General features: G+C 43.0%; 1 protein-coding gene across 1 annotated transcript in view; it reads right to left on the bottom strand.

The window, feature by feature from the left end:
• Positions 1 to 23,608, bottom strand: part of PARVA (parvin alpha) — a 196,507-nt gene extending 172,899 nt beyond the window's left edge. Inside the window, exon 1 of the mRNA XM_069223585.1 lies at positions 23,247 to 23,608. Coding sequence (XP_069079686.1) covers positions 23,247 to 23,382 — 136 coding nt within the window. The 5' untranslated portion in view covers positions 23,383 to 23,608. The remainder of the gene's footprint in view (positions 1 to 23,246) is intronic.
• Positions 23,609 to 24,164: the final 556 nt, after the last annotated feature.

The raw sequence follows: 24,164 nt of genomic DNA on the forward strand, positions 1-24,164 counted from the left end.
TTTGATGACCTTATACTTTATTGTTATTTATGCTTTATGGTCCACCACAATCATCCGCACCAACATTTTCAAAAACAGCTTGCTCAAATTAAAATGTTTGTGCCATATTTGGTTAATTTCAAGATAATGGGAGTATAAATTGTTGGGCAGGTGGCCTCAAACATTCAAGTCTTGGATGGATTTCCACACCTTTTCAAGGGTGTAAAAGTTCACCTATCTGTTCACCAACAGTAAGTCAACATGCAATCCTAGCTGTTAGAGAAAGCACCTTTGGCAAAAACAATCCTTAACCAAGCAGCCTAGGTTCAGTCGCTCCTATTGTCTGCAAAGTCAGATAGTGATACCAGGGGTCTACCAATGCTGCTCTTCCTGCCAGGAAGCGAGGGGAGATAAAACTTACTTTCAGCTCACAGAAAACTCCTTCCTTCATCCATCCACGTCTCTGAAGCAAACTCTTCCATATCTCATTACACCTCTTTTCCTACTCAGAATTAAAATGATCAAAACATGAAAATTCATAGGCTGGGCAGTATTGATTGCTAAATAAGGAGGCAGAGCAAAGATACATGAAAATGCTCAGTGCCAGAAAACCAGGATGAACCTTGCATTTTACTTCCCATCTCCATGTAACTCAATCTCTCTTTTCCTTACAAATCAATTTTTCTGGTATTTCTGCTCTCTTACTGGTCTTTCCTAAACCATGTAATCCTCACTTGATAAATGTCCCCCTTGCAAATCCACTCCTTAACCACTCTTCCATCTGCTGTCCTCTTTAAACATTTGTTCTCCTTCTCACCCATTCTCTTAACTATTTTTCTTTCTTGGTAGTCATTGTTTCTGCATTCATCTACTTACCCATTTCACTCTGGTTTTCTTACTCAATCTCTCCTCTACTTACAAACCCTATTGCCTCCTCACATTTTTCTTCACTTCAACTTCCCACTCATTCTTACACTAACGTCATTATCATCTTCACTCATGTTTCTCCTCTCCATTCCCACACTTCTCTCTCTATCTTAGCTCAAAGTTTAAGTTCATTGTACAAGCATGAGATTCTGAGCTTACTTTTGATTTAGAGCACGGGATGAAATTAAAGCATGTTCCATAAACATTTTTATCCTCATTTGACCAACAAAATATAAATTAATAGTCTGATGTGCCTTGTTGATTGCAGAAAATCACCATCATTGGATGAATACTGAGGACATGCGATTAAACAAAATTAAGACGTGCATGGAGGTAGTGTTATTTTGTGAGATATGATGTGAGAGCTTGTCATTCTCTGACAACAGGTTTTTTTGTGCAAAATACGTATTTTTTTTTTTTCCAGTTGAGGAAATCTTTTCAGATGTCACAAAGGCAACATAGAAAAAGAAAAAAATGCCCTTCTGACTAATCCCATATTTCGACAAAAATTCTAACTTTAATCCAATTCAAAAATAATTTTGTAACAAGTCCTTAAAACATGCATTCATTTGTAAATGTTTGAGGCGTTTCCAAATATGTAGCAATTTACACACATGAAAATGTGGCAGTGAACATTTTACACATGTAAATGTAAATACATTTGTACTTATTAACTATATTTGTAGTTTCACTACAAGGGAAATGAGTTTTCCCTTCCACACAAATGCTAGTTTAGCAGGAACTCCCTCTATGTTCTACCATGCTAACAGATTTACTGTTGCCATTGGCAGAAGTAACTCTCCAACTGTTTTCGGAGTAGTACACAACCTACAACGGTTTTATGAAAATAATTTAAAGATTATCACAAAACAAAGATGGAAGCCACCTTGGACTGTTTGTTGTTTGTTTAACTTTCATTAAAATCATTCAAAGACAAGGGTTGTGCATGCATATGCAAAAGTGGAGGCAATCCTAGACCAGTTTTACTTAACAGCAAACCATTCCAAAATGGCTGCAGCACAAAAAGTGACATCCATCTTGGGATAGTCTAAATACCATTTTAAGATATTTCCTGCCAATATAAAGAAGAGGGACGCTCAGAGTGCAAAGGGGCTAGGACAACAAGTGGTTGATGGTGGGGGGGTCTATTTTTAGGTCGAGAGTAAGCTTTCGACCTCTTGTATACTTTTTAAGTATACTTATACTGTGGATTCAAAGCAATTTAATTTGTTGGTTGCAGTGTGCTTTAAAAATCCTTGCTTGCTAGTGGTCAGTTCCGCCTCTTAGTCCAGCTTTTGTTTCTTTAGGAGCAGGGACCCACTACTGTATAATTCTGCAATGTCCTGTTTATCTCTTCTGTAGGGGACTTTTTTAGTTTTTTCCTGTTCATCTTACACCACGGTTGTGTTTTCCAGAGCAGTCATGCTTCCTTGGGCAAGTCCCTCCTCTCCCCCAGCTCCCTCTGCAAACATAAACCCTGCAGCAGAGGGGGGCTTTTCCAGGACCAGCTCACCCTTGTTTATCTTAGCTACCACACGTGGCTTGGGATGAGAGTTTTAATTTCCTTGTTATATATCCAGAAATATATACCCAGAAAAGACCAGCTGCTGCGCTCCGGAGCTGCTTCAAGGGAGTGCTCTGCTGATTAGTGACTGCAGGTGTGAGGTTTGTATGAGCATGATCCCACAAGCCTGCATTTAAATACAGTGAAAATGCAACCTACCGTTTATTTAGACAAACTAAACACACTGTAAAAAACTAGAACCCATCACAAAAACATACACAAAACAAGGGCAGCTCCCGGGCCCCACAAGGCTATCAGTGGCATTGCCTCTTTAAGGGGTCCCTTAAACTCGCCCTGACTCTCCTTGTGTGTGTCCTTTTTGTCCTCCCTTCTCTGCATCAATATGAGCTCCGCAGCCAGCAGCAGCAGGAGCAGCAGCCAACCCTCCTGTCCCTCCTCCCAGCTCACCCCAGAGAGAAGGGAAGGATCCCAGCGGAAGGAATCCCGGCCATGCCCTCTTCTCATGCCTGCCCCTAGACCCCCAGCACCGTGTTCTCTCTTTTTTTCCATAATTACTTTTTGCTGGCTGTCGTTTGTTTTCTTTTTGTTCATCTTTGGATTTTTTTGCTTGCACCTCTTACTAACGCTATCATCCCACCCTCTTTCTTTTTTTCTACAACCTCTCCACCCAGATTGTTCCTAACCCTTAATCATCACTGTGTTCCCTCTTCCTGGCATTCTGTTTCTTACCACTTGCAGACTGACCTGTCCTTTCGCACATTATCTTCTTTTGTATACCTATTCTCCCTCATTGCCTCTTAGTCTGGTTTATTTTCTTCCCTTCCAAGCGCTTTCTCTTTTCATCTCTCCTAGCTTTGTACATCTGCCCCCCTGGCTGTACACGTCTCAGTCTTTCTCTCCTGCCCCTCTGAATTTCCCCATCAGCATTTTTGCTGCTACACTTAACTTTAAGCCTGTTTCTAAACTTCAACCCACTCTGTGCCCTCTTGTTTCCTTTCTTTCAACTTTGTGCACTTTATAGCCTGGCTTGCTAACCTGTCCCCGATGGTATCTCCACCCTTCCGTGCGCCCTACTACTTTTCTTGAATCATTTTTGTTTGTTGTCCCCTACCCCTTTTCTCGCCCTCTTTCTCCTTTCCCGTCCCTCAACATTATTCCTCATCGCTCCTTTCTTCTCTCTGCCTCTTCTTCTTTCATGTTCCACCCTTGGTCCAATTCCCTTCGCTCTCATGGCTTCCCTGTCAATCCTTGTCATTTTATTTTGCTCACTGTTCCATCCTTTCTTATAACTTCCCTTTTCTTACCTCTCCATCCTTTCTTCTATCTCAATAGAAAGGCTCATTGGACTTTGGATAAGCTGTGCAGTTAAGAATGATTCCAAAGAAATTATCAGGCCAAAAATAAATTCAGTGAATTCACTTTATATCTCTTTGGTTTGATTTGTAGTTTAAGTTTCCCTGTGTCCTTTTTTTGCTTAGCTCCTGGCAGTGTTGGCAGTTTGTGTACATTATTATTACATTCCAAATTAGCAGCCGAAAAAGCTGGCAATGATTCCATTCTGTATACTGTTGATGGTTATCGGTGTCAATCGTGAGTGTGTGCTGCTCATTAACTGCAATATAGATGTTCTCTATTAGTGGTTTGCCTTCACAGGCTGACAAAGATAGCAGCCTATGATTTCCAGTCATTGCAGCGTATACTAGCAGTATGTGTAACCTCAAGCTTGCTAGTAGTGCTTTTAAATGATGCAATGCTAACATGAAATGTCAGTTTAGGTTTGCAGTGTTAGAGATAGCTATATTGTTCACAGTGTTTGCTGCAAGAATACGGCCAAGATCTGGCAGTGTTTTCAGCAAGTTACTGCTCATTATTGCCAGTAGGTAGTTTCTTTCGAGTTAGTTGGTTTTTCAGTGGGGAATGGGATACTCTTATGGTGTAGAGGTGAGTTTTTGAAGTATAGTGTAGGTAAGTATAGTGTAAGTGTATGTTCTTGCTTGTTTTTCTTCACTAGGACACTGCTGTTGTGGTATTTCTCCCTAAATTCCTGCCCCCAAATTATCCTATACATTTTATGGCAAGTCAGTACAAAAAATATCCTGTTTGCATTTAAAGCTAAACAAAAGTAAAACGCAAAGAGCTCTAACTTTCACAAATGTGAGACTGGTTGCATTGCAAATGCTTGTTTAAATTGTGAAAACAAGGGGCTGAGAATGGAGTACAGAGAGCCTTGAGAGCAAGAGAAAATAGTCTCTCAGTCAATGCAGTGCCAGGTCTGACATTGGAATTGGAAGGATCCAATGATCCAATCAAAATACAGTGACACCAAAATAATCCTCAGATGGCCATCCACAAGAATAGAGAGGAAAGGCACAGAATTAGGAGCAAATAACTGAGATGGACATAAAAACCATCAATTCATGTGCAATGGGCAAACCTAAATCCTATTCTACGTTTAAATAGGATAGAATAGGACAGTTTGCCAATAGAGGATAAAAGCTGTCTGTATATGAGACCTAAAAATGTGTTGCTGACAGGCTCAAAGGGGTGCCTGTTTTAGACATGATGATACTACCTTTGACTTTTCCAAAATGTTGGAGGGCCATCTGATCGCTCTTTAACTTTCTACAAACAATCTCTTCTAGATGCTTCTAGTTTTTCCTTAATGCAGTAAGAGATGATGAGGTGAGAAACCAAGCCCTAGTTACCTGAAAGCTCCCTACCAACTGTCTTCTCCTTGACCGTTCTGTTATAGACAAAATCCCAGGAGAAGCTTTACATCAACTTAAATAGTACCTTTGAAAACAACTATTCAACCTCCTCATTCAGTTAGCAAATGCAGTCTGATCCTGTTAGAAATTGGGTCTCTAGTTGGCAGAGGTATGCACCCTGTCCAAGTAGGGACCACGTTCCTAGTCAGGGTAAGTCACAACACAACCTAAATTATCCTGTACTCACCCTCCCAGAGCAGGTTGGCTTAACTTAGAAGGCAATGTGTAAAGTGTTTGTTTGATAACTCATGCAGTAACACTGTAAAGACACCACACCAGTTTAGGAAAATAGATAATATTTAACTAAATAAAATAAGACCAAAACGACAAAATATGAACAAGTCAAGATATCACTTTTTAAAAGTTTATACGAGTCTCAATCCTTAAGAATCAGTGGTTGTATCCTTTTAAACACACAGTCCTGGGGATACTCAAAAATAACCATGCAGAGGGGCCGCAGAGGAGGAGATGCATCGAAAAGTAAAGTGATGTGCTCATTTTTCCAGAGTGACAAAGGCGATGCGTTGTTTGTTTCCACTCTGCAAAACGATGTGTCGATTTCCAGGAGCGCAGCCCTGGTTCCTCACTGTGATGCAGGGATATTTTGTCACCGAGGGATGATGCGTGGAAAACCCAGAAAGCATTGAGCAAAGGCAACAGGCACTGTGTTGATCCAGAAAGCGATTCAGTGATTTTTCAGCAGCAGAACAGGCGGTGTGTTAATCCGGCAAGGCGTTGTGTCAAAATTTGCAGCAGTTGCATCGATTTTTGGATGTGCTGCATTTTCTCTTCTTTAGTGAAATCTTTGATAGCCCTGAGACCTCAGAACAGGGGGCAAGATGAATTCAAGCCCTTAGAGAGCACTTGAGCAGGGAAGGAGAGTCCTTGCAGCAGAGTCAGCACACAGCAGGACAACATGCAGGCTAACAAAGCAGTCCAGATGAGCATTTTGAGTAGGCAGACAGTCACTCTTACAGATCCCAGTTGTAGGTAAGGAAGTCTCTGATTTGGTGAGGTCACAGACCCAGTATATTTACCCAAAAGTGCCTTTGAAGTGGAGGAAACTTCAAAAAGTGGTTTTGAAGTGCACAAGTTCCTCTTTAAACCCAGCCCGGTCTGTCAGAAGCCCTGTGGGAGGGGTTATCAGTCCTTTGCGTGAGGGCAGGCTACTGGCCTTTGAAATGTAAGTGAGAGCCCCTACACATCTTCATGCCCAGGCAAAACCATCTGTATACAGATTAATGCAGCTGTGTCTTGTGTTTATGGCTGTCTGGGTGGAATGCACTAGGGGAATAGTCAACCAGCACAGACAAGACGTGGATTGGAGACAGGCTGTAAGACAGAGATGGCAGTGAGGGCAGAGAAATGGCTACTTTCTAAAAGTGGCATTTCTAAAATAGTAATGTAAAATCCAGATTCACCAGTAAGTAGGATTTCTCACTACCATTCCAACCATACCAAATATGACAAGTCTATTCTTTTCAGATCAGACTTTACAACTTAAAGGCATATAAGGGAATCCCTGATGTTGGCCTAGGAGAGAAGCAGGCTTCACATTAGTGAAAAATGACTTTGGGAGTTTTTCTTACCACAACATGTAAAACTTCTACATACATGTCCTGCCTTTCCTTACATAGCACCCTGTCCTATGGGTTACCTAGGGCTTACCTTAGGGGTGACGTGTAGGAAAATGTGAATTTAAGGCTTGGCAAGTACTTTCAAATGTCAAGTCGAAGTGGCAGTGGTTAAGGGACTACATATATGTGTGGCACACTCAGTGCTGCAGGCCCACTAGTAGCATTTAATTTACAGGCCCTGGACACTTCTAGTGCACTTTACTAGGGACTTATAGGTAAATTAAATATGCCAATTGGGTATGAGCGAACGTTACCATGTTTTAGGGAGTGAGCACGTGCACTTTAGCACTGGTTAGCAGTGGTAAAGTGCCTAGAGTCCTAAAACCAACAAATAGGAGGTTGGAAAAAGAGGAGGAGGATCACAAAAGGTTTGGGGTGACCCTTCAGAGAGGACCATTTTCCAACGGACCACTAAGTCTTGTAAAATAGCTGTATACCGATTTCACCGCTGGGGAAGAGTTTTCTTTAGTTAAACAATGACAAAGTATTATATGCTATTTACACTAGTGTGCAACTTTATCATGCATGCACCACTATGAAAGCAAACCAATGAAGCAAGGATAAGAAACACTTTCTCTACAACTGTGACACTTGTCCATTAGGCGTGCTAAATATCTACTGGGCCAAAGCATAAAAAGGCATATATTTTGGTATTGACTGCAGAGGCATTGAATGCAGTGGCATTGAATTTAGTTGCGTACAATGCAGCATCGTAGAATTCAGCAGGGAAGATTAGAGTGGCACATAGTAGAGTGCAGAGTGGAGTGGTGTAAAGTGGCATAGAATAGCGCAGAGTAGAGTGGCACCGAGAAGAGTGGCACAGAGTAGAGTTGCACTGAGTAGAGTGGCATAATGTGGTGCAGAGTTAAGTGGTGTTGAGTTGAGCAGAATAGAGTGGAGTAGTGTAAAGTAGAGTGGCATATAGCTCAGTGAGCATGTAGTGCTGCAGAGTAGAGTGTCAGAGTGCAGAGGTGTAGAGTGGCATAGAGAGCAGTGGTGTAGAGTGCATTGGTGTAGAGTGCAGTGGTTAAGAGTAGAGTGGTATAGACTGCAGTGGCAGAGTGAAGTGGTACAGAGTGGAAAAGAGTGGCATAGAGTGCAGTAGCACAGAGTAGACTATTTCCGAGTAAAGTGAAAATATGTTGGGTGGAGGGAGCCAGGGGACATTGCAGTTGCATAGCATGACAGAGTGTAATGGCGTAGAGTAAAGTGTGTAGAGTGCAGTGTTGCAGAGTAGATTAGAGTGGAGTACTGTGGATTCGTGTTGCAGAGTAAAGTGCATTTGCATAGAGTGTATTGGCTTACAGTGAAATGGAGTAGAGTGCATTGTTGCAGAGTGGAATAGAGTATAGTGGCATACAATGTAGTTGTGCAGAGTAGATTGGTGTGGCCTATACCAGAGTGGTGTAGAGTGCAGTGGTGAAGACTGCAGTGGTGTAGAGTAAAGTGGTGAAGAGAGCTTTGGCATAGAGTAGGATGGTACAGGGTAGAGTAGAGAGGCATAGCATGAAGCGTGGCGCAGAGTGCAGTGGAGTGGTGCAGACCGAAGTAGCGTGGAGTAGTGCAGAGTAGAGTGCAGTGGTGTGGAGTTTTGCAGAGTAGAGTGGAGTGGCATAGAGTGGAGCAGTCATGGTGTGGTAGCACACTGCCATTAAATACAGCACATTTTCAATTGAAATTACCATTACATTTACATTGACATGCCGTTTTACTAAGAAAGCTATACTTGAAATGACAAACCTAAGTGTGTTACAAGATGCACTTTCATGAATAGTAAATGTAAAAGGCCTGGGCAAACCAGATAACTATTAGCCTGGTTACACAACTATGTATTTTAATGAAACAACAAAGCACAGGAAACTGCACCACTTTTAACGTTCGACAGTGGACATATTTCAGCCATCAAAGTCATGAAAATAATTTCTCTTGAGGCCTCAAGGGCTAGAGACCCCTGTGACGCAGGGGCTTGCGTTGCACCCTGTACTGCATTCCTTCTATTGACATTTTCAATACGCAGACCATCTGTGCCACTGTATTGTGCAATGTACAAACATGACGCAAGTCAGTTTCCTCAGCAACCTTGCTCACGTGTGCTACACAGGCCACATGTATGCAGCTCTAGTCAAATTAGCAGCATTTAGTGGTCTCGAGGTTTGACCGTCTACGAACCAAAGAGAAGTTCATTTTTTCCTTCCACAATATTCGCATAGCAGTGAAAAAAATAATTACTCAGGGTCGAATCGAATCTACTCGCAAACTAACATTTAGATATAGCAGGTACTGGAGTCTCTAATCTTCACATTGTCATCTTCTTTCTACTTGAACACCACTTGATGCCATTTCTATTTTACTATACTTTTAACTTGATTCGTGTGTCACTTATTTGATAATGTGCCACGGCCACGTTTATAGGATAATGTGCTATTTTCAAAGACAGATTATTACGAGGTGCAACATTTCTTTGTTCGTCAGTTCAGAGACATGACTGTGGTGAATCAAATCCTCGTATCCCATCATGCCTTGTGTGAAACAAAAATTAAAATAACTAAAAACGCTAAGAAAAAAAAAAGTCAGCTTGCTTAATGTTGCTTCAAGGGGACAAATTCATATAACAGACATCTCACGAGTTCCTTGCTTCGCTAGCTGAAACTAAAATTTCTGAGGATTATTTATGCGTGGAAACGTTAAGTACATAGTTCTCTCCAGGAGTGAATTCAGACATAATAGAAAAACGTACTCATCTGTTGCTTTATTTCTGGTAGTTTGAATACATGCCTTTATATTTTCATTAGTTGAAAGCCGGAACTTTAGAGATTCAAATCGTAACCAGTGGCAATTCTCAAGTAATTGTGAGAGCAGACATATATTAGGGTTCCTAGTAGACATCCCAGACTTGTCCCTTTATGGGGCCAGTGTTAGCAGTTACCAGTCTCTTCGCCGCAGATCTCTAATTTGACTTAAACATTTTTGTGTGAAGTATTAATAAAAATAACTGATGATGAGATCCAGGCCCTTCAGCTTTGAATCCTCTGGAGGGCCAGCTTTGGGTGAACATGTCTGTTCATCAGGTTTGTATATGTTTGTGCAAGCACTCTTGGTGCACTGTATTCATTAAGCTATGTACCTTTTAGTAAATGGATGTTTTTGGCCATTATGAGTGGAACTTTTTCAAATTAACAGCTTCCCTCCCTTGGATACTGAATAGTGTGCAGTTTCGGTCCTAAACAGCACTAAAACCATATTCTCGTCTTGAAAATCAGGATCATTACAGTTTAGCTGCTGGGTCCTCTACAAAATGCGGAATTACTCAGTAAATTAGTATTTCTTCCACATATTCCTCCTGGTAATTCCTCAATCACAATCAAAATGGTCAAACAGTTGCAATAGTTGCTGGAACAGTGACATCCCAAACCAATAGAAGTTCCTAATAGTAGTCATGAAAACTGGATTTAGAGCTAGCATCTAAACCATGGTATCTGCAAAACTGTAAGGCATTTACTGATGGTCCAAATGGTTCTACACACATGATGACCAGCCACACCAAACCTTGGAGATTTGCAACAATTCACCATACCCTTTCCCAATAAACAAAATATTTTATCAGTTTATGTCATGGCAATGGCTCTTCAGTCTCGCAGTCATATAATCTCTCCTGAAAGCTCCCAACTATCTTGTGATGCAAGTCAGTTGGTTTGGGTCGGCAAGGTGGATTCTCACATCCTACTGGCTACTCAACAGCTGACTTCCTAGAGACAATTACACAGAGGGTTCAGTCCAATGCACCTTGCTAATGCTCTCTTGGTTAGGGATAACTTCCTCTCCACACCCTGAGGACCATTGTGTCATTTGTCCCAGGGTAGGTGCGAGTACAAAGACAGCTCTAGACTCCTAAGGTCAGTCCCACCATGGGGGAAGAAAGGTGGGTGTTGGCTTCGTGAACTTCTAATGTTCTGTTTTGACTCAGATGCCTTGCCCAGATGATCTTGCTGAACTTATCCAGATGAATCCATCCTACTTGCTCATGGGACAGAATCTACTTAAACCTGGATTATAATGTAAGAAACATGGGTTAATAGGAATATGTGCCACCTTTAAAAATATAATTGTATCAAATCCATGATCGGTAACACTTTCCTGGATGTCTCTAGTAGTGTTATGCTGATTTGCATAGCACACTAATCCAGGCGCTTGGGAAGCTGTGTGGTCTCCAAGGTGCTTATATGGTGAGTCAGGTGTTTTGGAATGCAGGAAGCGAGGGGGAGGCTCTAATGTGTTGAGGGAGGTTGTTCCATGTCTTGGTTGCAATGTAGGAGAATGAGCGACCTCCAGTTTTGCTTATGTGGATGCGGGGAGTGTGCACGAGTGAGGCAGAATATAGGTGTCTGGTGTGCTGATGAAAATATGATGCTGTTCAGGTATTCTGGTACTGTGTTGTGTAGGGCTTTGTATGTGTGCTTGAGAGGTTTTCTGCGCTTGTGACTGGGGAGACAGCGAAGCTTTCTGAGGTACAGTGTGATGGTTGTGTGGCATAGGAGGTTTTGCGGCAGTGTTTTGGATGGTCCAGAGTATGTTTAGGAGTAGTTTGTAGGTTCCGGTGTAGCAAGTATTGCCAAAGTCTAGCCTGCTGGTGATAAGTGCTTTGCATGACTGTTGGTCTGGTGTTCTGAGGCCACCATTTGAAGATCTTTCACAGCATGCATAGGATGTGGAAGCAGGAGGTTTACACTGCATTGACTTGAGCAATCATGTTGAGCTTGTCGTCTAGGATGATCCCTAGATTTCCTGCACGGTGTATGGGTGTGGACAGTGGTCCTAGCTCTGAGGCCCTAGTGGCCCTTTATAATATCTTGTTGCTGAAGACCAGTACTTCTGTCATTTGAGCTTCAGGCAGTTGGTTCTCATTCAGTCTGCTACCATGCTAATGCGGTTGGTGAAGTTGGCTCTGGTGATAGTTGTCTTGTCAATCAGGGAGAGGATGAATTGGGTGTCATTGTTGTGGGGAGGTAACAGTGATGTTTTATGATCAGATGATGTTGGCAAGCAGTGACAAGTATATGTTGAAAAGGATAGGGCTGAGGGACGATCTATGTGGGACTCTGCATATCCGTTCTTTGGTCTCCAATGTAAAGGTGGTACCTGACCCTCTGGGTTCCTCATGTGAGGAAGGAACAGATCCATTTGAGAGTGGATCCATGTCTGCCAACCTTGGGGAGTCTGTAGGAGTAAGTGTGTTATAAGAGATAGTGTTAAAGGCTGCAGAGAGATGGAGCAGGATGCGGGCCTTTGTTTCTCCTTGGTCCAGGATGATTAGAATGTGGTCAATGGCCGCAATGAGTGCTGTTTCAGAGCTGGGTTCTTTCTGAATCCTGACTGTGTGTTATTTAGAAGGTGGTGAAATTCGAGGTGGGTTTTGAGTTGCCCTCTGATGGCCTTCGCAATCAATTGATCAATCAATCAGGATTTATAAAGCGCGACTAATTACCCGATAGGGTATCCAGATGCTTGGAGGTCCCAGAAGCTTATTTGAACAGCCAGATCTTGAGGGCCATTCGGAATTACGGAAGTGAAGTGGTGGTCTGGAGGTGATGGGGAGGCTGTTCCAGGTTTTTGCTCTGATGCGAGAGAATGAGCGTCACCTATTTCTGCTTTGGTAGATGGGGGAAGTATAGGCAAGAGAAAGGAAGGCAGAGCATAATTATCTTAATGGTTTCTGGAAGTTCAGGCAGTGGTTAATGTACACGGGTCCTTGGTTGTGTAGAGCTTTGTGTGCGTGGGTCAGTAGCTTGAATTGGCATCTCTTCTGTATGGGAAGCCAGTGGACTTGCCTGAGGTGGAGTGTGATGTGTGTTCATCAGGGAAGGCCAAGGATGAGTCTGGCTGCAGTGTTCTGTATGGTCTGAAGTCTCTGTAGGAGATGTGCAGCTATTCCAATGTAGAGGGAGTTTCCATAGTCCAGCCGGCTGATGATGAGAGCCTGTGCCACAGTGTGTCTCTTCTGTAGGGGTAGCCATCTGAAGATCATGCGTAGCACACGCAAAGTAAGGAAGCAGGCAGAGGGTACAGCATTGATCTGTGATTTCATGGTGAGCTTGTTGTCAATGATGATTCCAAGGTTTCTGGTGTGATTGGAGGGAGTGGGTGCAGGTCCTAGGTCTGATGGCCACCAGGAGTTGTTCCATGTGTTGCTGCTATTGCCAAATATCAGTTCTTCCATCTTGCCTGTGTTCAGCTTCAGACAGTTGTTTTTCATCCAGTCAGCGACGCTTGTCATGCATATGTAGAAGCTGGTTCTGGTGGTGGAGGGATCGTCAGTAAGTGAGAGGATGAGTTGGGTGTCGCCTGCATAGGAAATTATGTTGAGACAGTGGGATCTGATGATGTTGGCCAGCTGGGTCATATATGCGTTGAAGGGCGTGGGGCTGGGGGATGAGCCCTGGGGACACCGCAGGTGATCTTCTTGGGTTCAGAGGTTAAAGGTGGATCCCCTGGCTTCTTCGAGTGAGGAAGGAAGTGATCCATCTCAGCGCATCCCCTTGGATGCCGATGTGGTTGAGTCTTTCAATCAGTATGTGACAGGATACGGTGTTGAAGGCTGCTGAGAGGTCGAGGAAGATCAAAGCTGCTATTTCTCCTCAGTTGAGGAGGGTTCGGATACCGTTGGTGGCTGTGATCAGGGCAGTTTTGGTGTTGTGATTGCTGTGGAAGCTGGTTTGGGAGGCATCGAATAGCTGGTTCTGATCCAGGTAGGTCATGAGTTGCTTGTTGATGATCGTCTAGTATCTTCACTGGGAATGGGAGCAGGGAGATTGGCCAGTAGTTTTTGGGTTCTTTGGAGTTGGCGGAGTGTTTCCAGGTGTAAGAAAATGCTGCAATGGTGATAGAGGTGTTGAGCAGTGTGGTGTGTTCCTGGCCGATCCTTTTGTTCCCAAGGTTGAGGATGTGGTGCGGGCTCCTGAGTGGATGGATTTCATGGTGGAGGTGATATCCTGGGTGGAGAGGCTGTTCCAGGTGGTCAGTGTGGTCTGTGTTCGTTAGGGTGGTGGCGTATCTATTGAGAAAGTCCATAGGTGTGGGTCGGGGTTTGAAGCTTTGGTATGTGGTTGTGATCTTATGTTGGAAGAAGTGGGCAAAGTTGCTCCATGGCTCCTGTGAGGGTGTGATGTTGCGTGCAGCAAGGGCTATCTTCTTTGTTTCCCTCAGCAGGCGATGGTGGAGGTTGAGAGAGGTCTTGAAGGCTACTCTGTCAGAGGCGTCCTTGCTGGCACGCCATCTCCTCTCCAGATGTTTGCTGTCAGCACAGTTGATGATCCAGGTGCTGGTAGTCGGGTTGGAGGTATTGAGGACGTCCACCCAGCTGGTCTCTGAGATTTTGTTCCACCTCCAGTGGGGAGTGCTGGTCATCTTGGGGTGGAGGTGTGGGGGCTGGAGATGCTGAAGTGGATGATGGAATGATCAATCCATGTGAGTTCTGTGACATGGCTGTATTTGATGCAGCTGCTGGAGTTGAAAATAGGGTCCAGCGTGTGTCCTGCAGCGTGTGTAGGGTTGTGGATAATCTAGGTCAATCAGAGGATGCTCCTACTGTCGAGGAGGTGTGCAGTGTTGTTGTCGGTAGGGTCGTTGATGTGGAAATTTAGGTCACTGAGGAAGATGTAGTCCTTAGAGTCTAAGGCTAGGGGTGCACTTGGTCTGTGATGGTGTCGCAGAAGCTCAAGCGCATACCCGAGGGTCAGTATGCGAGGGTGGCTCGGATGGTTGTTTTGTCATCCATGTGGAGCTTGAAGTTGAGATGTTCCAAATGGGGTGGTGGTGGTGGTGTTGTTGGTGCCGCTCTGTATGGCCTCTTTGTGGATGATGGAGGAGAGCAGGGAGGTGGGTTGGAAGTTGCTCAGTTAATTCAGGTGGGTTGTGGACATCCCAAGAAGGGCTTTGATTTCTGCAAGTTTCCATTCATGTTGAGATGTGTCAGACATGATAAAGGTGTTGATGATGTGGGGTGGGATGGCGTCGATTGGTGATGTTCCCGGGTTGTAAATGTGGTGGTGGCATGGCTCCATTGGGATCCCTGATTGGATGGTCTGCATGTTTGCCACTGTGTTGTTGCTGATGAGAGTTGTCCATTTGTTCAGGTGGCCATCTTGGATGATGCTGGGTAGGTTAGTGATGAGCTCTCTGGGGTTGGGTTGGTGTGCAAAGTTGCTGTAGAGGTTTGTGATTTTGCTGTGGAAGGAGTTGGATAGATTGTCACAAAGTTGTTAGGAGGCAGCGATGTTGTTGACACTGTTGTGTAGCCATTTTAGCTTTAGTTTATACACATTATTTTAGCAAACTAGGCCTGCCGCTGTGCACTTTAACCTAGATATATTTTATTTAGCTTCACTATATTATTTTAACATTAGCCACATTTGCTGTCTTGTTTTATTTTCTCTATCTAGCTGTTCTTCGTATAAGTCAGCACTGCATTCTTAAACAAGATATTTCTTTCACTTTGTGGTTTTCTCAAGGCTGCAGTAAGACAGGTTGCCGGCAAAAGTGGTACGCTTTGTCTCCAATGTTCACAGAAACATACACACTCTTACGTGGGGATCCTTTCTTGGAACATCAGCTGTTTTATTATAAAAACACAACTTTGACCCATGTACGATAAAGGGAGATTCCAGCCAGATGACACAACTGTATGCTGATGGCTGATTGCTTCACTACAGATGCTTATGTAGACACCAGGCCTCTTGCTCAGGTATGAGGGATGATTTCTTCCCAGGGGGAACCTGAAAGGCAGAATTAGAACTTAACATGCTGTGCTCTAACATAGCTTAGGTAGGAACCATGCCCACAAACCTTAGTGACAGTATGGTAGCGTTATTCTTGTGTTTTACTCTCCTTGTCACAATTTTACTCTTATTGTGCTTCATTGTCCTAGTTATTGCAATATATGCTTTACTATCTAAAATGCAGTTACTTCAATAAAACCTTATGGAACTATACTCTGCCTCTGATTGTCCTTGCAAATGTGAGACTAATGTAACTGAGAGAAACGGATTAGATCTGAGCTACCACGATTCCCCTGAGGAGTCAAGTGTGTCATGTGCACGGTTGCCCCAATCATCCCTGCTCTTGGGTGGAGATGAGGCACTGCTAGTTAGCCGGAACAAACCCAGATTAGGCCAACGGGTGTCACATGGTGCGGGATCAGACTCAGTCCCCCACAGTACAGGTGATTCGGACGCCTGAATCCAGTAGTCTCATTAGGATAATGAGAACCTACACAACAACACTAGCTGAGGGCAAGGTGAAGTCCTTGATGATTGTGAAGATCTATTTGTAGCTGTTGGAGCCTCCTTCAAAGCAGTTCATGAATGCTTTTTTCATGGTGTCTCTTATTTGCCGGTGATAGCATCTGAATGCCGCCTTGTAGTTAGCTCTGTTGGTGGTGTTGTGGCTGGCCCTTTCACGTATTTTCTAGCTGTTTATTGTGTTGTTTAGGGTCTGGTGGTCTTCTGTGTACCAGCTGGCCTGCTTGGTTCATCTACTATGCAGGTTTGATATGATGGGTGCAAGTGAGTACACACAGTTCTCGTTGAAACTGTTGATGTCCTTTCAAGGTTGTCTGTAGGGCTATGTTGATCTGTGCTGAGGGCACTGAGCCAGTCTGCTTCTGTGATTTTTGCCCCAGCAATGGCTTGAAATGCTGAACCAGGAGTATGCAGGTTTTGAATCCCTCTACACACTCTATAGAGGAAGTCTGGCTCATTTGCTTCACTCGCTACAATTAAGAGCAAGTATTATTACCCACCACTTTTGAAGATCACGTCAGCACCATAATGTAGGTGCTATCTAAAACAGACATTTGTTTGTATTGTATTCTCATATTAATGATGCAGTTATTGTTATGGAATATCGGTGATGTCAATTGTGATGTCCTCAAGATTAAGGTCACATGACATCACCTCCTGGAAAGATTCAGGGTCAAAGGTCCCATGATGTCACTTCCTGTGATGTCATTAAGGTCAAAGGGTGAGTGATGTCACTTCCTCTACCCCTGGAAATTTTGGTTAATTGACGTCCATGGGCTGTTCTTTCCCAGGAGACACCCTGCTTAATATTTATGTAGGGAGCTGAGTGATTTTCTGGGATAACTGCAAACAGGGTACATAGGGCAAATAAATTATTCTTCATGTGGAGGGGAAATTAATATTGCTGGAATCTCATTTGTAAACTCTTGCATTGTTCCAAATCACTCAACAGCAGAGTGTTGGCCAGTAGCTTACGAGTATTGAAGAGGATAGGGAAAGAAACCTTCTGACAATTAGTAGTTGTAACTTGGCAGCTGTAGCAGTGGAGGAGATAACAGACTGAAGGTGCTTGGTGGGGTTAAACTGTACACCGAAGATCCTGATTGAGCAGGTGGGCTTAGGGTGTATAAAGGAATGCTGAGAAAATCAGGTAAGTTGTAGGAACAGAAAAATCAGCAGGTATTATGTGTAAATGAGTTGTGCATAAGGAACGGGGGTCATCCGGTGAATGGTGGCGGTGAGCCCATCCGTGATTTGTTTGAAAGTGAGGTGAGACAAAGGAAAGCATAAGGTCTGCATATAATCAGCATTGTGATAAGAAGATAGACCAAATGAGAGTATGTTGGTAAAAGAGATGGAGTAAAAAGAAAATTGGAGACAGCCCACTTCTAAAAACTAGTGAATGCCAACTGGCAGGGAGGTGAGCGGACTGAGTCATAATGACTATGAAACAGAAAAAGAGTAGCTGGTAAAATAGGATACAAACTGGGCTTCTATTGTGCATATAATGTATAAGAAGGTGACAGCAACAACCAGTGTTAAGGGAGTCATCCCATAGAATTCTACAGAGATGACAAAAAGGGTGAGATGGAAGGGAAGTGAATTCAACATGTTGTAATGAGGACGGTGCGTTCAAGTGAGAGGACTGTTTTTTGTAAAAGTGAGTTTGCAAAGTCAGAAACTATTAAATAGGTTAACGAAAGACAGAACACTTGTGAGCCAGACAGAACAATTGTGAGCCTGGTAAACCTCAGCTGGTTCAGGGTTTTTAAGAATATGAAGAATTGGGATGTAGGGTGATGAATGTAGACATTGAGCTGCAAGTCCCAAATAGGGCCTTGTGGTTGAACAGAGAGTGAGAGAGGGTTGATCTCTGAAGGAGAAAGCAAGTCGTATGATGTGATGTGTATAGAATGGGTTGGAAAGGTCACTGTTTGGTATTACTTAAAGGGAGTATATGGATCGGCTACATGGGAGAATTGAGGGGCAAATATATGTACTGAACATGTTCAAAAGAGCTAAGTGGCTGATATGAGTGGGGTGGGTAAAAAATGTTAAGAACGTTTCTCCTAATGCTAATCTGTGAAGGAAAAAACAAGTAGCAAAATTGCTAAAACTGAGGTTTCACATCTTAATCAGGTGGACAGCGGCATTAAATGGAGATGGGGAGTTATTAAGGGTAAGTTCACAGTCAGGAGATCAAGTTTTTATTTTATTGTTTTTTATAGCATTGTTAACACCTGATGCAGGGAAGAATAGCACTTTACAGACAGTTGATATGATAAACATGGAAACAGGGCATTGGTGAATGAACAGAAAAATATACTGTAACCAGATAATTGAAATATATACTAGAGCTTACATTTATAGCATTATACAATACAAATACATTGCATAGAAACCAGAATACAGCATAGTAAATATATTTTACTCAAATTTGAATTGTTTTAAGGGCGATAGGTTTCATATAATATGAAAATATATTCAAGTGGAATACTGTTAATTGAATGTAGAAGGATTCCTTGTTGATTTGCTGGTGCTTAAGGGTACAGAAATTCCTTAATTTGCATAGATAAGTTTTCTGGGGCAAAGAGAAAACTATGAGGAAGGGGTAAGGAGTTTGTGGAAATTTAGAAGAGGCTAGAGTGTGTAGTAAAAATATCAGATGAGTTTTCAGATGAGGCAATCTTACGGAGGCAAGCAAGGGTAGTGTGCCTCCTCGAGGTAATGGGCTAACACCTCAAACATTATGCTACAATGTTTCTAATATAAAGTGACTTCAGAACTATTGTTCAAGTCCTCATATGCTCTTGCATCTGGATGATGGTAGAACTTTAGTCCATTGTCTCCCAGACTCCTACTCACTGCAGCATGTCACTTCCAGGGCTTGAAGAAATATGACCACATTACTCAACTTAATCCCCTTACCAGCCCACACCACCTTCAAAAACAACTGCACCATCTCCAAACCCATCATAACTAGCACCCCTATTTATCTTGTAGATAAGCTCATCATCTCTGCTGGCTTTCGCACACCCACATCTAGGACACAATCAGAATGCCGCCTAAGAAGTGTAAAACAATGAAAAGGAAGCCAGCAGGCCTTTCCTATCTATGCACCCAAGATCTGGCATAACAACCCTATATCTATCAGGATCACTCCAATGCTACCTAAATTTACGAAACAGTAATAGACGCACCTCTTTAAATGATGCTACTTCACAACGCAGTAAAAGTACACTTTTGCTTGTAGACCCCAGTTACTTCTCCTATCACTTGTTGACTGTATGATGTTACTTAACCCTGTACAGTACTCCACTGCCTTTTGGCTAGGTGTATGCTACACCACGGTTACTCGTAAACATTTTCCTAGGGACCAAAAGGTTTGGTCTGTGATGTGAGAGAGGGCTGCATCAATGCCAGCAGGCTGATGGGCAGAGTGGGGATGGGGGGGGTGTTAGGGCAGGAAATGTGGGGTTGTTGGTTAGGTGGTTGTAAGGAAAGTGAAGCATGTACATCTAGTGACTGAACTGCGCAATGTGAAACCAGAAAACCTGGGATTATTCACAGTTTTCCAACTTTACCAAATTGTGCAATCCTAGACAATTGTTTTAATTCACTTTTTCTCCTTTCTCTTCATTGTCACAGGTAAGGCTACCTTGAAATGCATAACTTTAGGGTGTGCACTGTACAAAAACTTCTCCTGTGTTTGATTTAATAAACTATCATGTTTTTCACGTATAATAGGAACACAGGCCACCCAGAGAGTGCACATAGCAACTGACTTACATCTTAGTTCACCATTGGCATTGTTGTCAGGGTGAGGGGGAAGAATTAATGTTTCTAAGTTTATGATTGAAAAGTATTACTTAAAAAAAATACTTCTCAATGCACTGCTATAATCTGATGTACTATTATGAAACGGTTCTGTATGTTATTGGAATAAATATTTTTAATTTTGAAGAGACTTTATTATATTTTTACATCTTTTTGCCAGATGTCTTCAAATCTGAAGATGTTCCTATTGTTAAGTGGAACCGGGCACCCTAATTATTTCTTTTCTCTAATGGAAATTATCCTTTAAATAAATTCTACTTGTTTATTGAACATCTTTTTAATGTTTGTACTGCATTGAGTAAACAGCCCAGTGCAGCTGTGGACCAGAGGGCTGCATATATGCCTGGAGGGCAGCATGCAGTCCCCAGGCCGTGCTTTGAGTCTCATGCTACACAAAAAAGATATGCTTACATAAATATATTTGGATAAGGGGAATTTGAAAAAGGAGTTTGAGAAGAGATTCTGACTATTGTTTGTTTCATGGGGAAGAAGGGGTCAGCTGTGAGATGTTTACACAGTGATGATAAAGTGAGTATGGGATTCAAGGGTGCACAGTGAGAAAGATTGGGGAAGGACATGGTGTTTGAAAGACGCCTGAGAAAAACTGAATAAAGGATGTATCCTACTGATGATTATTTGGGTCACATTAATGTCACCAGGAAATATAGGCAGTATGGAGTGAGGGACACGAAGTTCAAAAAAGAGACAAACTACTGCAAGATATGTCCCATCATACATGGGGCAGAGGAGGAGAGTGCTACATCACCACAATGTGGTGTTTAAAAGATGTGAATAGAGGGATTGGTGTGTGTGTAAGACAGACAGACTGGCGATGGACAGGTAAATAGTCCAAAAATAGAGGAAAATAGTTACGAGGGGAGGGTGCGTTGATGAAAGTGGCTGTGTCATAACACACATGATGGAGCCCTCCTGCATAGTGCAATGAAGTACCCCATTGATTCCCATATCTCACAAACATCCTTAGGCTTTACAATAAATGGGGGCACTCAGTTGGTGGGCCACCTGCACTGTAGGAACTGCAGAGGCCTGTGTTACACCCCTGGAGAGTGGCCTGGTAAGAGTGAGTAGCTGCCGATGTGGCTTTATCCATGAGGTTGATCCAACTCTTCAATATGTTGAGTGTAGAAGAAGATTCAAAGCAGTCTGTGACAGAGGGGTTTGGTGGACGTTGATCAGGGATTCTATTTGGTAACCTGGTAGTCTTCAATACAGCCTGAGCTTTTTAGAAAGTCTGAGTTGAGAGGGCGAGGGATATTGTGATTTGTAAACTTCATTTGACAGTTTATGAAGGTTTTGGTGGTGGTGGTCCTGAGTATCGTGGTTGGTGTGGTGAATATCAGGGTCACTGTATGTGCTTTTTATTGTGTCAAGTACCTTGTTTATTGACCACAGAACAATGAAATGCTAATTGAGCCTTTCCAAAATTGTGTACTTTGGCCATAAGTTACACACTGTTCCAAAACAGCTATCTTAATTTGTTAAGTCACATCAGTATCCTCTGGCACTAATGAATAACATTTTCTGCCCCAACAATTGGTATATTTAAGACACTTATGCTGATTGATGGTCATTTTAAATCGGATCCTGATGTGGAAGTTGTGACCACTTCCTGGAAAAACTTTGAATGCTCGTACTTGTTTGATGTTATTCATGTTAATAAACATATGACTGCAAAGTTCAGGACTCCAAGTTTAAAAAAGCATTTGCAATGAAATGGGTTTTGTGTTTGCTGCTACTTGCATTGTAAATTCCTAACTGGAGTTTTCTTGCCACATAAATTGAAAATGAAAAGTAAAACAGTTGACATAAGTGAGCCGATTCAAAGCACTACGGCCCCCATAAGTGTGAGCGCAAAGGAGAGACACGAAAAGAAAAAGAAGTTCGCTCGCAGTCAAACATATCGGCAAACGTGCAATTATACATGAAACAGGGTCAGTGGCCAAGGCGCTAACAAAACTGCCCCAAGGAGGGACAAAGGTAAAGCACTTACCAATGATAGAAAAGGATTTTTGAAAGGCAACTCCATTACCGAGTGTTAGTGATGGGCGTGGTTAAAATTCCAAAGAGAGATTACAATAGGCCAGAGCACTTGAGGCTCGACCTAAAAAGCAGCAGGGTGAGATCTGCATGCCCGACAAAGGTCAATTTATTTGTGGCCTTTTAGGGGCGTTTATGCAAAATGATTTGCTTGGCTAAGGAGAACTGTCCAGGTGAGTTAAGTGTGAATGGCAATGGCTCTATACTGACAGACGAATGCATTGCAGTTTGATAAACGTGGGGTTAATTTAATAACTACACTTCAATGTTGTCTCTAGGAGAGGTTATTACTTTGCTGAAAATGTGGAATCACACTTCAAATTAAACAAAGAAGGCACTTTTTTAAATTCCTGAAAATGTTCAAAGTACTTCCTAGAAAATTTGGGTTGCTTGTTTTAGTGACTGGTGGAAAAGCCATTGCTTCTAGTAAAACAGCGGATTATGGGGCAAACGTAATAAATCCATAATTCTGCAAAATTCGCACTACATTGGTCTTGGCTATAACGTCTATGGGGTGTGTTTAACCTACGATAAATATGGATTGCAGAGTGGTAAGCAGCGAAACGTCAGGTTAAAAACCACGGGGTCGCATTGCATGATACCAAGTAGCCATGCATGATATTATGTTACAAAGTAGTAATTAGCGGAGTTTCCAATGATGGATTCTAACTGTAAGATGACCAAACAAAGTATCAACAAGTTCCACGTCCATTCGGGAGTCTGACTTGAAAGATCCAACTTTTCACAAACATTATTTGACTTCCCAGCTTTATAGACATAGTTTCATAGTAAAACTCTGTTCTAGCTCAATCTCGTTGTTTTAAATCAGTTTGCCATTTCAGAGTACAACCGCAGTTCACAAGCCGAAAAGCATACTTCTATATTGTGCTAGTTTGCAGCTGTCCGGACAAACTGCTTCGGGGTCCGTCATTTCGTTGCTTCTCTTGGGAATCTTCCTCCGGGGCACATTTTTAGGCAGTGACGTTTCACGGAGAGGAGGAGCAGGGCATTCCGGGTTCGGGACAAGCGGGCACACCCAGGAAAATATAAACAAGTCCTTTCATGCAGCAAACAGGAAACGGACAGTTTCATCCATATTTTACAAAACAAAGACTCAGATCGGTGCGTGTGGGGACAAAATCGGGTCAGTTAAGGTGTGGGTCGCGTGAACTTTTTGCAGTACAGTTTGTTGTATCGATTAAAGTGAACATGAACGCCTTACCTTCTTTGGCTTTCTTCCTCCTTGCCAAAGTTCCGCCGAGTTTCCCCAGGAACGAGTCATCTTTCTTTCTTGATGGAGGCGATTTAGGGGTAGGGGATTTAGGTGTGGAGGGGGATTTTTGCGGGGACGTTGCCATGTCACGGCGGTAGTAGTTTTGTGGGTTGAAGACCGTAGTGAGATCTTCCGCCCTGTGGGATGATCGCAGAGTCAGATTTGCGAGCCCTGCTCAGTTAAAAGGGCTGCTCCCTTTCCAGCGGAAGCGGAATCATTTCAGGCATTCCAAGCAGTTCCCCCTCCCTCCTCCCATCCTGCAGGCTCCAGTCCAGGGAAGCTGGCTCTGCAGCTGGGTGCACTGCAGCAGCAACCTGGAAGCGGAATCCGTCCTGACACTGCCAGGCCTCCTCGGCCATGCTGACGCACTCACTGCCCCAGGAGCCTGTAGTTCCATCAATTCATCCCAGGTGGAAGAGGAGTGCTCCGATTGTTGTTCCAAATGTGCTTCTGTTTTCACATTCTCTGTCTCCGGATTGCATGCTGTTCCTCAAACTCCTGATTTACTAATCTATCTGCTTCACGCCGAGTTTCTCTGTTTTTAGTTTTTGCTTAAAATCTGCATGAAAGTCGGAGGCCTCTGTGCCCAGGCCGGGGTAGGAGTGCCATGTAAATGATACATGCAGTGTAGGCGCTTATTCGAGCAACTAAGAGTTCTCTAGGCCTCACAAGAGTAAAGGAGAGCGTTATATAGATACCAGTACAATACAACATCTCTTGAATGTTGCAGTGTTTGCATGTTCAAACTACAGGCATTGACCAAAGCTCGAGTGCAGGTCACATAGCGGAATAAAACCCACGTGGGGGCATGCATGTCATAGGACTCAGCTTGCTAGAAATTAACACCCTGCGGAGCTAACTAGCTCC

This window comes from Pleurodeles waltl, chromosome 3_1, assembly GCF_031143425.1.
Source record: "Pleurodeles waltl isolate 20211129_DDA chromosome 3_1, aPleWal1.hap1.20221129, whole genome shotgun sequence".
NCBI lineage: Eukaryota > Metazoa > Chordata > Amphibia > Caudata > Salamandridae > Pleurodeles > Pleurodeles waltl.